The sequence below is a fragment of the Mya arenaria genome, chromosome 3 (assembly GCF_026914265.1).
Source record: "Mya arenaria isolate MELC-2E11 chromosome 3, ASM2691426v1".
NCBI classification, from domain to species: Eukaryota; Metazoa; Mollusca; class Bivalvia; order Myida; family Myidae; genus Mya; species Mya arenaria.
Genome location: NC_069124.1, coordinates 1,450,863 through 1,465,511, shown reverse-complemented (window position 1 = coordinate 1,465,511; position 14,649 = coordinate 1,450,863). Strand labels below are relative to the sequence as shown.

The 14,649-nt window shown below is 37.1% G+C and overlaps 1 protein-coding gene across 1 annotated transcript in view; it reads right to left on the bottom strand.

The window, feature by feature from the left end:
* LOC128227970 (uncharacterized) overlaps positions 1-14,649 on the bottom strand; it is a 48,672-nt gene that overhangs the window by 16,016 nt on the left and 18,007 nt on the right. Inside the window, exons 2-10 of the mRNA XM_052938962.1 lie at positions 14,365-14,560; positions 13,939-14,045; positions 12,651-12,755; positions 5,846-6,013; positions 5,077-5,195; positions 4,492-4,609; positions 2,350-2,528; positions 1,910-2,013; positions 531-663 (exon numbers count right to left, since the gene is read on the bottom strand). Coding sequence (XP_052794922.1) covers positions 531-663; positions 1,910-2,013; positions 2,350-2,528; positions 4,492-4,609; positions 5,077-5,195; positions 5,846-6,013; positions 12,651-12,755; positions 13,939-14,045; positions 14,365-14,560 — 1,229 coding nt within the window. The remainder of the gene's footprint in view (positions 1-530; positions 664-1,909; positions 2,014-2,349; positions 2,529-4,491; positions 4,610-5,076; positions 5,196-5,845; positions 6,014-12,650; positions 12,756-13,938; positions 14,046-14,364; positions 14,561-14,649) is intronic.

The following is a 14,649-nucleotide window of genomic DNA, read 5'->3' as shown; positions in this document are numbered from 1 at the left end:
GTGTATGCTACATGGAAATGCATGGTTGTACATATATTATATTAATGTGTGGACAATACGCAAGTTCCTTATGCTTAATCTGGGCCAAGTACATACATAAAACATCATTTTAAAAACGTAATAAAAAAGATACAAACTACATCAATCATATTTAGCGATGTTAAGATTATCGGCAAAATCAATATTGCAAATAACGAAGGCAGTTTAACTCGCAGTGAGTGGGGAATAATTTTGTGGTGCAAGGGCAAAAAGCAAAACTAAAATTTTGAAATAAGGGAGATAAATCCTGCCATGAACACCAGCTCACGTTTGGCGAAACGTCGTCAACACTAAACTATTAACATTGACAGTGCCAGGCACACGGGTAATATTTGTTCTAACTGCTCTATACTTTATACAAATACGTGCATCTAACAACTAGAACAGACAATAGACACATACAACACACACATGTTTGAAGAGTAAAGAAATGTGATTGACGACGCTTGACCCACGTGACCTGACGGGTAGCAAGTGGCACACGGAAGTACCTGTCCTGAACCCGGCCTAGAATTTTTGTCATCTACGTCTTTTCCCCCTTCACCGACTAAGATGAATTCTGTTACCTGCTGGTCGTCGTCTTGGTCACCCGTGTGATCCGTGCGGTGCGTCTCCTGGGGCTCACTGGTAGATGGGCAAATGACAAAGAAGATTAATGCTAACTTTTCATACTGGAATGAATGTTTTTAAAAGAAAACACAAACCGAATTTTAAATTGCGGAATGAAATGAACAGAAACCACAGGTGTTGGCTAGAACATTTTTGAAACAAAACAAACTGTGTGAAAACGGCAATCAATATCACACGAATGTACATGTTTATGGAATTGTGTGATTTTTTTCTTCGCTTACTTTATTCCACACGTTTAACACAGCACTGATGTTTGCTACGACTTGCGCTAACTTCGGAATGCAACTCGATCAAAATATCGAAACTTCCCCATACAGGGTCTTACAACAATATACCAAACAGTGTCTTCCTGTAGTCGCCGTACAAAAAGAAAATGTTGAGTCATGGCCACACAGTATGTCGTAACATGGCAAATTAATAACGACTGATTGCGACAAACTGCGCCGAGTAATGACGGATTCTCATGATACTTCGACAATATTTATAAAACAACACGTGTATAGTGTACGAGTTACATTCATGGTGGATTGCTATAATATTTGATAAAGCTTTTAGAATCAATCACCTTTATTCTGCACAATCTACGTTTTGTAAATTGAATATCAATGCATGAAAGGAACTTGCTTTACACGATAACAGAACCAATGTATTGTCAAAAAACATTGAATTTGTATGCACACCTTTAACTATACACAACTCATACCAGTTGTACAAATCCGTCGTAACTCATAGGCGATCGTAGCATTCTATCTTTCATGTGAACAATGTCGAATCACTGTCGACAAATGTCGTGCTAATGTCAAAGAAGCTGATGCAATAGAGGAATAATCTCGTATCGTGATATGAATATGGCGCGTTCATATTCCATGTACAACAATTACATCCGCGGCGTCTTCATGATCCTGATTGTATGTACAGTTTGATACTGCCCCACATTGTCGTACATCGCTAAAATTATCGTGACAGTCAGACAGCGGTCTTATTTCAATGCAAAAGTAATACATTTTTTCGAACGGACGCAACGGAAGCAACAACATAATTACAATTAACGTTAAGTCTTATGCATCGCCTGAGCTTGTGCTTAATAAGGTTAGTGTTCATATGTCGCAGATTTGGCATCTGTCACCAACCCTTGCAACATGTCCACCTTAGTATACATTTATGACATCATCGCAAAATAATAAAGATATGTTGACCCATGAGCGATTTCTACGAACCAGTGAAAACATGCACATCTTACCCGATACCCGAATCCGAGTCAAAGGACTTTTTGTCATCGTCAATGGGGGACTTTGACCGTGGACTATCGCTACCTTTTGACTGTATCGACTCCTCGTCCTCTTCCTGCATAAACATGATTAAAAAATATATAAACCTGAAAATGGTCAAGTATTGCATCTTCACTAACAAATGCTTAAAAGTGGTGGTTGACGGATATTTGGGCATTTCCTTCCTTGATATGAGAAACACACGTGCTATCGTCTGATCACCAAACGTTCTTGAAATACTTAGAAACTATCCGAGTGTTGTAGAAATATTTACGTCATTTTTAATATTTGTATTCTCAAAAAACAAAATGTTATACCTTGTTGATTTCGCGAAAATGACAAGTCGGTCCTTAAAGACCGGTAATGCACTAAACGGCGCAGCTGTTGAAACTACTCCATGTACAACATTTACCTTAATTCGTTTTCTCCGCTTTATTAAACAGCAGCAGATGATAATGATGATAATAATGGCGATGAGGAGAATGGCACCTATAATGCCGGCGATGATCGGGATGATGTTTATTTCTTCGTCCACGGGAGCAGCGGTCGTTGCAGCTGCCGCAGTGGTCGACTGTGTCGTAGTCGTAATGGCTGGAAGAACATTGTTTTGTGAAATAGCGTAGATACGATTTTATTGAACAATGTACCAGTGATAACCAGTGTGCGTTTACCTCGAGATCAATGACGTCATAAATGCTACGTCAGAATGCAGCATTTTGCTTCGAATAATGCACCAGTCAATTGTAACCACGGCCCTTAGGACCGGGGGTATATCGGGGATAGCCGGGGAAATGGGCCGTGTTTTTACCTTTCAGGTGGCCCCGCAGTGCCGGGTGAATGCAGTGGCTTTGTCTTCGCGCTAAATATAGCGGGGAATGGGCCTAACCTTGGGTGCGGGGGCATTTGGCGGGGATTTTTCCATCATCTCGTCCCCGCAAGGCGGGGATTTTAGCTGGGGTTGGCTGGGCCGAAAGTCAAAGTCCCCGCTATTCCCCGGGCCTGGGGGCGTGGTTACAATTGACTGGTGCATAATGACTTAAAACAAAGATATCTTTTTCTTCTCCTCGCAATTTTGAATGGAACAAAGGGCATTCTATGCCGCTTAAAGAGTCTCGCCTTTGTTTTATTGCCGAAGATAGATTCGGTGATTAGTTTCCTCAAACACTTCGACAAATCTGCTTCCAAAATACTGTTTTGACAGTGCTATACCAGGCGGCGGTTTTGTCAACAGGTTATGGCGGTATGTCAAAGTGTTTTAAGAAACTAAACTCTTAATCAAACTCTATTAAAAGACCGAAGGCGGCGCTATGTAAGCGGCGTAGACTGCGCCAAGTTTCATTTAAATAGGTGAATCAAAAGTAAGATTATCTTTGTTTGAAGTTCATTTGAAGCAAATTATTGCCTTTCGACGTAGCAATTATGACGTAATTATCACGTGTTGTACACACACTGATAAGATGAACTTGCTATGGCTTATAAATAATTATGGCTTTATCAGATGTGTGACTTTTACATAAGATATAGGGTGTTGGGTAAGTCAATGAATATTTGCATACTTTAAACTTTCAGACAGAATGAATTTTTTTTTTCGAAAGATATCTCTGTGAGTTCCCAAAACATAATGTCAAAATTGACTTTGATACGTTTAGTGATTTGATTTGCTCCTCGTACTTTCTCTCTTATGAATACGAATCTCTTGGTCTCTATAATGAATACGAACCTGTTGATCTCTCTAAAAAATGCGACCCTGTTGGTCATTCTAATTAATACGAACCTGTTGGTCATTCTAATTAATACGAACCTGTTGGTCATTCTAATTAATACGAACCTGTTGGTCATTCTAATGAATACGAACTTGTTGGTCATTCTAATGAATACGAACGTGTTGGTCATTCTAATGAATACGAACCTGTTGGTCATTCTAATGAATACGAACTTGTTGGTCATTCTAATGAATACGAACTTGTTGGTCATTCTAATTAATACGAACCTGTTGGTCATTCTAATTAATAAGAACCTGTTGGTCATTCTAATTAATACGAACCTGTTGGTCATTCTAATGAATACGAACTTGTTGGTCATTCTAATGAATACGAACTTGTTGGTCATTCTAATGAATACGAACGTGTTGGTCATTCTAATGATACGAACCTGTTGGTCATTCTAATGAATACGAACCAGTTGATCATTCTAATGAATACGAACCTGTTGGTCATTCTAATGAATACGAACCTGTTGGTCATTTTCATGAATATGAACCTGTTGTTACCAATTTACTTACGACATAGATCTGAAAAAGCAAATAGAACAATCACTGCATTAAATGAAAAACTCACTTGTAACTTCACTTATTCGATGTTCTACTATATACGTTTTTTAATTGTCGCAGTTAAGGGGCAAGTATACTTGTAAACGCCTGAAGTCGTTAGAAAATGTATTAATTTGACGACACATAACTGACCCTTTATACAATTCATATATATACAATATAAAACATTACTTTCGAGTGTAGCATACACTATCGAGCGAATGTATTGATGACCAGGCTACATACTGATTGGTGAAAACTCCATGGTTTTTCCGGGGCTCGCGATGCTGGTGGAGAGCTGATTGTCGTTGCATACATTCGGGTTGGCAGAAACGTACACCGTTTCTCCAGATAGTTCAACAGCCTAGATAGAGTAAATGTTGTTTACATTGAATGATTTTGATTGGTTGGTAAAGAATTGATTAGTGTGAAATAATAAGTCTATCTCCATAAAGATAAATACAACACCGTGTGACTGCAGTATTTTTGACTATTGGCCAAACAATTTACGAAGACCCTGTTTAGAGGCTAATAGATTCTGTACGAGAGTTTCACACATTCATAACACAACACAGACAGACCACACATGCATCGTCATATCTTTAATAATAGAGGGTTGGGCTACCGACATCAGTTTTAGACAATAGACCGCAACCCGATTTGAAATATATATAATAACGATATAAATAATATATATTAAAAATGTTCCGACAGAAACACGTGATAATGACATCAGTATTCAATTACGGTCGGTGTATGTAACCATGAAGTATAAAATTGATTGACAAAAAGGTAAACAAAAATCAAATTCAGATATTGTAAGCAACATACAAGACAGGAAAACCTGTAGTGGTTGGACCCATCTGGTGCCGTGCTGTCCCGATTATAAACAGTAAGGTAGGACACTGTGCCGCTTGTCACGTAATAAACGCAGTCCAAAGTCCCTTCCTCTACAAAAACAACAACATTATATAGTCATATTTTGAATTGGCAATCCCTTAAGGTAACGATCAAGAAAGATGTATTTCATAACATGTGACCTCAAGTGTGACTGACCAAGAAGGTACAAGTTTATTGAATTAATGAAATCGCAAAACACATACTATATAACAAGAAACCGTTTTGATTTCGATATGAAGTTTTTTTATTTGTTTTAAACGGTTATTTTTCTTTTCTTCTTTTTGTGTGTGTGTGTATTCATTGTTTTCCTTGGTATAGTTCCATGTATCACGTGACCGTATGACTTACATTCTGATTCATATCATGTTTTGTCAAGAAACTGTTATTAATATGTTGACGACAATTAACGCTTGTTTTCTGTATGTTGTTATAATTTACAGAAAAAACATCATTGCTTCAGCTATTTTGCGACAAATCTTTGAAACTCATAGTCATACGACCACGTGAAGATGCTCGACACCTCAAAACTTAATAATTTTGTACCGTAAACTGAATCGGCGTACCGTTGTAAAACAACATATTTGTGGTAAATAATAATGGCCAAATAATAGCACGGTTACAATTTCGATATTACACAGATTTTGTCAAGACGATAATTAAACTTGCATTAATTGCTTATTTTCATTCTAGAAAACCTTACGCGAGAAGAGTTGTGGCGTGGAGCAGAGAGTGTAGTTATATATAAGCTGTTGGCGAGAGTCGCACACGTCCATGCTCGTACTGTTGGACGCGGCGTCAGTGCACGAGTTATACGTGTATGTCCCAAACATGTCTGCCGGGCATAACGTCAACCCGCTAGTCTCCGAACCTGCGAGGAAAGAAAATAAATATTCATTTTTGTGTATTGTTTAGAAATAATGAGAACAGCTTGGCACCGGTAATAATCGTCACCTCAACCTTTTTAAGTGAATGTCGTTGTTTCGGTATATTATCATTATCATTTTATTATACGCTTTCCTGTGGTTTATTGACATATATCAGTGAAATTAAAATGTTATTTCCCTGTTTTAAACAATATTTTTCAACCGCTTTAGTAAGCATTTCTGCTATAGGTACTGCTGATGTACATGCTTTCGATGTGACCGCTGATCTAACACTGAGTAAGCCGAAATCCTTTACATTTATTCCACAGGCATCTGAATCATTGTTTGTCACTAATATATTGTTTAAAACCATTTTGGGTACATACAATGTGATAAACAACACATCTGAAGATATTTAGTGTCTTTGATATACAAAAAAGAAACAAGGTATGTCACTCAAACTTACCCGATTTCACGGTAGAGTCCAGTTTTATGTAAATTTCTCAACCAACATATAAACAATCCATTTTTAAATAAGTGACATGGAAAGAAGAGTCAATTACCTTTAAAATGGTGTGCGATATGTTGGTATAACTATATTGTCTTTAGACAAACAAGCATAATTCAATGTCAAATTCTCATGTTTTTCTTTAGTCGGAAAGAGTACAGCAAATTAAAATCTTCAATTTTCCCCGTGTAAACAGTACTAAATACAGACCTATTAAAGTTATTTTATGCTTCAGTGTACAGATAAATTAATTCCATTCCTTTATATCACAATAAGACTAACACCACAGTTTAAGAAAGAACCGTATCAGTCTTCAAATTAAATCCACTTTAAAATTTTGTTTGAGGCGGACATTTTCCTGACAGCGCTCAGATGTTTCTGATCAACCTCCAAAGAAGAGTATTTGACCCATCCAAGCTTGTGTGGCTCACATTCAAGCCGGTACAAAGATGTTAAATGTACATGTCAATGACATCATCTGGGCGCTTGTCGTTAAAATGGCCGGGTGCCTACGAAATTTAAAGAGGATTTAGTTTAAAGACTTATACAGTTGTTTCTAACATTGTGATGTTAGTCTTTTCGTGATATTTAGGAATGGAATTAATTTATCTGTACACTGAAGCATAAAATAACTTTAATAGGTCTGTGTTCAGTACTGTTTACACGGGGAAAATTGAAGATTTTAATTTGCTGTACTCTTTCCGACTAAAGAAAAACATGAGAATTTGACATTGAATTATGCTTGTTTGTCTAAAGACAATATAGTTATACCAACAAATCGCACACCATTTTAAAGGTAATTGACTCTTCTTTCCATGTCACTTATTTAAAAATGGATTGTTTATATGTTGGTTGAGAAATTTACATAAAACTGGACTCTACCGTGAAATCGGGTAAGTTTGAGTTACATACCTTGTTTCTTTTTTGTATATCAAAGACACTAAATATCTTCAGATGTGTTGTTTATCTCATTGTATGTACCCAAAATGGTTTTAAACAATATTTTAGTGACAAACAATGATTCAGACGCCTGTGATTTATTCCAGTTCCACACATAACTGTCTTTATCCATCTAGAGATGGTATCTGTAGTTACTTCTGCGTGTGGTTTTATATAACTAATAAAGAACTGTCCAGAGTTATCATCATGTCTGAGCACACTAGTTCGGGAAATATATTCTTTCAAAACAGTATAAAAGCACTTTCTCCTATCTGGAGGATAAACGAAACACAATCAATATTATTTCCCGGCCTGCTTTGTTTAAGTTGCCCATTAAATTGTAACACATATTCAGACTTCAACTTTTTATAACATTTAAAGTTCAACAACTGTAACGTATGTACACGTGCAGCTTGAGTCAAGGCCATACCCATTACTAGCTTAAAAGTGAGATCCTTTAAAGATATTTTTTTACTTGCGAAAGTTTCTTTAAATACAACAACGCTATATCTACATCCCAGTTGTATGTATATCTAGATTTGGAAGGTCTAGTTGCAAAAAATTCTTTCATATATCGGATAATCAGTGGATGATTCCCTACTATAAAACAATGAAATTGTAACCCTAGTACCGATAGAGCTACTCTTGCTGTGCTTAAACGTTCATATACTAGACCTTTTGACTATTGAGATGTTAGAAATTCCACTACTGTTCCCAGCGTTAGTAGAATTGGAGATGGTTTGCTTTCACTACAGTACTGAAACCACCTTTTAATATGCGTGAGAACACAGTTGAAACATTTTGTAACTGATCTTGGAACAGTCTTCTATATCCTTTGCTGCATTGGAGACGTCGTCACTTAAACGGAACTTGGTAAACGGTCCAGTTTGACTACAAAGATGGCTATATACCTGTTTCAGTTCCGGACTAAGAAAGTCTTTTTCTGGTCAGATCACCTGTTTGTTGGCATGGCCTAACAATGCCAAAGCATCATTGCAATACTCAATCAAAGACCCAAGATCACTGTCTCTGGCACTGTGTCCAATTTTGGTCATAGTGTCAACCACTTTGGTCAACAACGTTGCACCTTTAGTAATCGATGACTCGATATTTTGTAGCTTTTTATCGGCTGGACGTGCCACAGGTGATACAGCATCCAAGATTAATTGGTTCATTCTGACAACTGTCAGTCCCTCACAATTGGCGGGCCTAGCATTATTGTTCGGCATATCGGTCTTTTTCGATTCCATTCAGGAAAGGATCATTTATGTTCTCAGCGAGTACACTATTCACTTCTTTATCACATTTCTCATTGGCCTTAAACCGTTTTGCCATGTCCTTGAATCTATTATTGTTTGGGTCAGAATGCTCATCCTCAGCTCTTCTTTTTGGTTCGTGAGAAACTTCCGTTTCGGCAGCCTCATAATCATACTCATTGTCCTCATGTTATGTTCATACTCATCGTCGTAATTTTAAATTACGTCGACTGGTTTAGCGAACGAATTTAAAACCTCAGACTGTTGTTTCATTGTACTTTGAATACAATTAATGCCGGGAGCATTTTGTCCTCTGATACAGACAGTTTAGTCTGCATACATGTACTTTGTGAGACCGGCGTTGATTATTTGGTCAGTCCATCGTCTCGATTTCTTTAGCGGGAGCTTTCCATTATTTCGTACTTTCACGAATTTGCCGAACTACATTCGGTGTTGTCAGCATCTTTCCAAACAACGTTGGGATCCACGTCGGCCATTTTGAAAACACGTGGACCGTGTCTCAATGTAAAAACACCCAAAAACTTTCGGAAGTATAATGTGTCAGCGAAAAGTTTGTAGATTTCAAATAAAAATGAGTTAACAGTGCACCACTGTATCTTAGATTTATACTTTGTGTATATATATTAGTTTATAACACTTTTATGGCATTTTGAATAAATGCCCTTTTTTCATTCAATCAACGTGTTTGTTTTTCCCTTCGTCCATACAAGTTCGCCTTAGACTGGTTTCGTTCTGCCTAACCTTGGTCAATATATAAATACTTATGTAATTCCAATATTTGATCTACGATCAATTTAACATAGCAAAATGGCGTTCGAGCGAACTGCGGAAGTTGGAACAAAAAAGGGTCCTACTAAACACTGCAAATGCTCTGCGCATGCGCACCTTATCTCAGGTAAGACCATACGAAACACTTCAATCGAAAAAGAATCCCATTCGGAGCTCCTCGGCCATTTTTTCAAAAACAACCTCGGATGTATATGGACGGTTTACATACTTAAAAAGTGGTACGTTTAAGTCCGCTGCAAATAGATCGCGTAGTAATTTTATTTAGTAGTTAAAATTTATGACTTATCTCTTGGGAATCGTAATTATGTTTGCAATAATACACTTCACTGGCAATCAATTTAAACTGAGAGCAATGAATACAACTCTTAAACACTACATTTAATTAATGTTTTTATTAAAAAAAATACGGACTACTTCAACAGATGTACCGGCATACATCCGAGGTTGTTTTTGAAAAAATGGCCGAGGAGTTCCGAATGAAAGAATCCTTGGTAAAAGTATCATTGAACAAGACATTAGGCAACACTTGCCTCCCTTTAATTAATGTTTACACCGAATAGTACACGAGTCTTCTAAAATCTATCAGCAACATCGATTTGAAATTCTTATAAAGTACGAGTATTTTATTTAAACAATGTTGAGTTTATTTTTGTTTTTAGTTATTTCAAATAGTATCTACTGAAATATATGCTCAAGTGTATAGTAAATGATTTTTAGAACCAAACACCATACATGCTCGAAATAAAACCGGCACTACACGAACATGAAGGAACTAGTTCATCGGAAATCGGGACTAAATGTCTGTAGTGACGAAAAAGGATGATTACATAGGCGGTCCAGGGGGGGGGGGGGCGGACCCGGCACGCGCCCCCCTGAAAATTTCCAAGTATATGTATAAATTATTAATATCGTTCCATCATTGTAGATAGCTTTTAAGGTTATGATTAGCTCCACACAAAAAAATAGATCTCGATTTACCGTGGTTGTATCGAACATCTATTTGGCCACATTGGACTCTTAGAAACTACGTAGACTACGGGAAACAGTAGGGAATTGGAACTGATTCGACTGCTATTTTCAAAGGATATGCTCGAAGAGATATGCCGTTAGATTTAAAGCCTTAACACGGTAATGTCGTGTTTTTTTTGTGCTCGATTCAGATCCGATTCCGGTTTCCATAGCTCCCAAACTGTAATGGTTTAACCCTCATCCTGCCTTCAAAGAAATAGTCCGCTGAATTATCATGTGTTTGGTCATTAAAACTTGTTTGGTCCGTCTGAAAACTGGTAAAACAGTTGACTGAGTGTAAAACAGCTTGGATCCTGATCAGACGCCGAGTTAGTTCGTCCAAGCTGGTTAACTTTAAAATTACTATGGTCGCGATCGATATGATAAGGGTCAACACTGTTTATAGCGGTAAGGGACAATTTACGAGAGGCAATTCATTTAAACTCGCAAAAAAAACAATTTCCCACTATGGCGTCAATTTCTATCTGCTCGAGATGCTAATACATGCGTATCTATGAAGTAAATGGGTAATTTCGATAAAGTTTTGTTTGTAACCCTAAGCATGCCGATAGCGACCGTAGTGATGTCGTCAACCAGATTGGATCCGGATCAGACGCCGAGTAACTCGGCGTCTAATCCGGATCCAAACCGTTTAGCAATCCAGTAACATTTTCACCAAATCCGATAATATGAAACAAGATTAACTTAAGAGATCAAATACACGAGAATTCAGCGGACTACTTGCTTAAAGCAGACACTTTCACTCGGTGTCACTGAACAGACATTAAAGTTTGCCCAATAACTGTATGAATTACTTTTTCAATTTTACCAAGGTCTTTCAATTTATGCGGGGAAAAAAACTTGATCTATAGGGAGGTGACGATCAGCTTAACGGCGTTACTACGTTACAAAGTGTCTCTTGCAGTTCAAGCTTTGTAAAAACAGTGTAAACTATTGAACGCCGGGGCGCAATGCTTCTTGCGAAATGCGAAATGCGAAATACTTCATGCTTTTTGCAGAATGCTTAATGTTTTTTGCAAAACGCTTAATGCTTTATGCGAAATGCTTTTTTGCGAATTGCTTAATGCGAAATTCTTTTTGCGAAATGCGAAATGCGAAACGCTTCGATTCAATATTTTTTACCGTTGTTAGCATAAATTGAGCAGAATCATTTTGTATGAAATGAAAAAAGGAACACATTAATTTGAAAAATACTTTTATCTGCATGTAATAGAGGTGAAAAATAATACATTTGTTGTGTCTATTCATTAGAATAACATATATAAACACACCAATACAATATAATATTCAGAAACGGTAAAGTAAAGAGGTGTCCTAGAGAAAATATGCCAGAAAGTCAGTTAGATTGCGAATAGCAAGATGTGCAACTCTGTATATTGCTGTAAACGCGTTAGGTTAGAAAGAGTATCGTTTTTTCCACCGTATAATAATATTTCTGTAGCAGTATCAGTAGCCTATGTCTGACATCCCCTTCACTGCCGGGAGCAGTTCGGAACGTGCACATTATTTCGTCCGATTCAATTTGATTGTGTTATGCCATATGCAAAATGCTTTTTGGGAAATGATTTTTGTGCAAAATGCGAGATGCTAAATGCTTTTAAAATACTTCATGCGAAATGCGAGATGCGAAGGAAATCCGTTATTCAGGAGGTGTTACTATATTTAGATTTCACATAGCACGAGCTTCCGTAATTCCGTACCCGGCCATTCGATTGGTCGAAAATGAAACTATTGTTCTATATATAGCATTTGCATAACGCATTTCGCAAGAAGCATTGAGCCCCGGCGTTCCATAGTAAACACATGCAATAGTTTAAGAGCTTGAGGCCGTCGCGAAGGCCTCCGACCCCCTGAATTACCATGAAAACACATGGGGGCCTTAGCGGCCAACAGAAGTCAATTTCAGAAGTTACGCCCCCCCTAACTGCGAAACCTGGACCCGCCACTGGATTACGTAGGATAATTATTGAATGAGATTTTTTCAGTTCATCAATCTGTTAGTAACGCCCCGAAAGGGAGATCAGTTTGAAACACAAAATACACCCAAAAAATGAAAATATAGTCTTAGTATGATTATTGTTTTCTCTTTTAAACCCATACCTGACTTTAGCATGACATGGTGTCTGAATGGTTCATTGTAACTGGCGTCGTCACAGAAGTCGTCATTTGGGTTCGTTTTGAATCGAAACCCAACGTTATCAGGCGCTGCAAAAATACAAATGGGCTTAATTAGTGAATAAAACAATAAACACCACTAGCTACTTTTGAAAAATAGATATTCCACTGCTTAATATTCATTATTAATTGGCGGTAATTTGTTTGGCGAAGCGCCTTCAACTACTTTTACCTGGGATCAATAACAAATAATCCTACTCCCAGGTTCTGCCGATTATTATTACCAACGACCATGCAACAGGAGTATATAACATAGACATGTATGTTTTAAAATAAAACAGATAGACGGCATAATTGAGCGTGATGATTTATTTGATACTGAGAGCGATATCGTATTTTTAGAATGAAGAAAAGGCATTCGATCCTATCGAATGTCAAGTTATGTTTGATATATATTGACGAAATATGGGTTTAAACATTCTTTTTTCTTTTCTTTTTTAAAAACGATTTAAAACTATATATTGTACTCTGGCATCAACTATAGGATATCGCCGACTCCTGTGGGATGCATGAATACGATGACGAACGGCTTCTGTAAATACTTGCTCCAATATGTGTTCCTTTTAACTTATTTGCTTTTATTTCCAGGTCACAATCTCATTGTTATTTCTTTTTGACATGTTATGTATGTCTGTTATTCATGTCGGAAAATAGCTCATTGAGCTAATATTTCTTATAACACAATCCCGACTTTAAATAAAGATTCTTGTATCGTGCATCTTGTTTCTTGGGATAGGACATGGTTGTCCTCTTACTATGTTTTACTCCTTATCAAAGTAATTAAGATCATGTTGAACATAATTATGAAGGCATCAAATTAAAGGATCACACAACGGTAATTCAACTAGCAGACGATAACATATACAAAAATATTGATAGGGTAAGGGTTATATATACACACTCTCATTCTAAAATATCAATATGATGTAACAGTCGTTCTAGATCTAATATATCAATATTCAGGTCTAAAACTAAAAAATAACATTATCTACAATAGCTTCATCACATGACGAGCTTATTTGTACCACAAATACATTTAAGGACATGGGCACTTATCCATATTGTATGTAATCGTCCTATCAAGTGGACGTGTCAGTTTAATGTTATATGTCGGATATAAAGGCATTACTAACGGATGCCCATTTTACAGCAGACCTATGCAGGTTTTTGAAAAGAGCAATTTCTTTTTTTTACTTTGGTAAATTGTACCTACCTGTTCTGTAATAGTAGATGAGTTTGGTGGTGGTTGACTCTTCAATTTCGAGACAGGTGAACAATGGGACAAAAACGTCGTTAAATATTTCAATCGTTTCAGTGGACCTGAAAGCAAGTACATTGTTATTAAAAGCTGGTGATACGTTCCCTTGCTGTCTAAAACACGTATTGCCATATAGATATTGAGAATTGTTAGTAAAGTAGGGTTTTCATTTGACCAAGTGACACGAGGTTTTGGACTGACATCAACCGTAAGCAAAAGTAGGATCGGACGGTTTATATGTCTTATTGAGTGTAAAATGACACCAAACACTGACGACAGGCAAAGACTGGTCACGGTTGTTTATCATAGGCAAGGTAAGCAAAATAACATAACGTCTATGACTTATTAAATGCATAATCACTCAGTTAAAATGTCACATACTTCAGTATATAAGTTGTGCCAGTGATGTTGTAACATATGAAATCCATGGATTGAAAGCCTGGTTTAAGCTCTTTTCCATCCGGTTTTGACACTGTCGGGAAGCTAAAAATGTGCGTCCTGTTCATGCTAAAGTCTCCGTCCGAACTTGTTACCCACGAGCCAATAAATGACACAGGAAAAATGCAGTCCTGGGCCCCTGAAATAACAACAAGATGGTGTCATACGACATTCATTTAAACGCTTAAATGCCACTTAAATTAGCATCAAACTTTGATTCAAAAATGT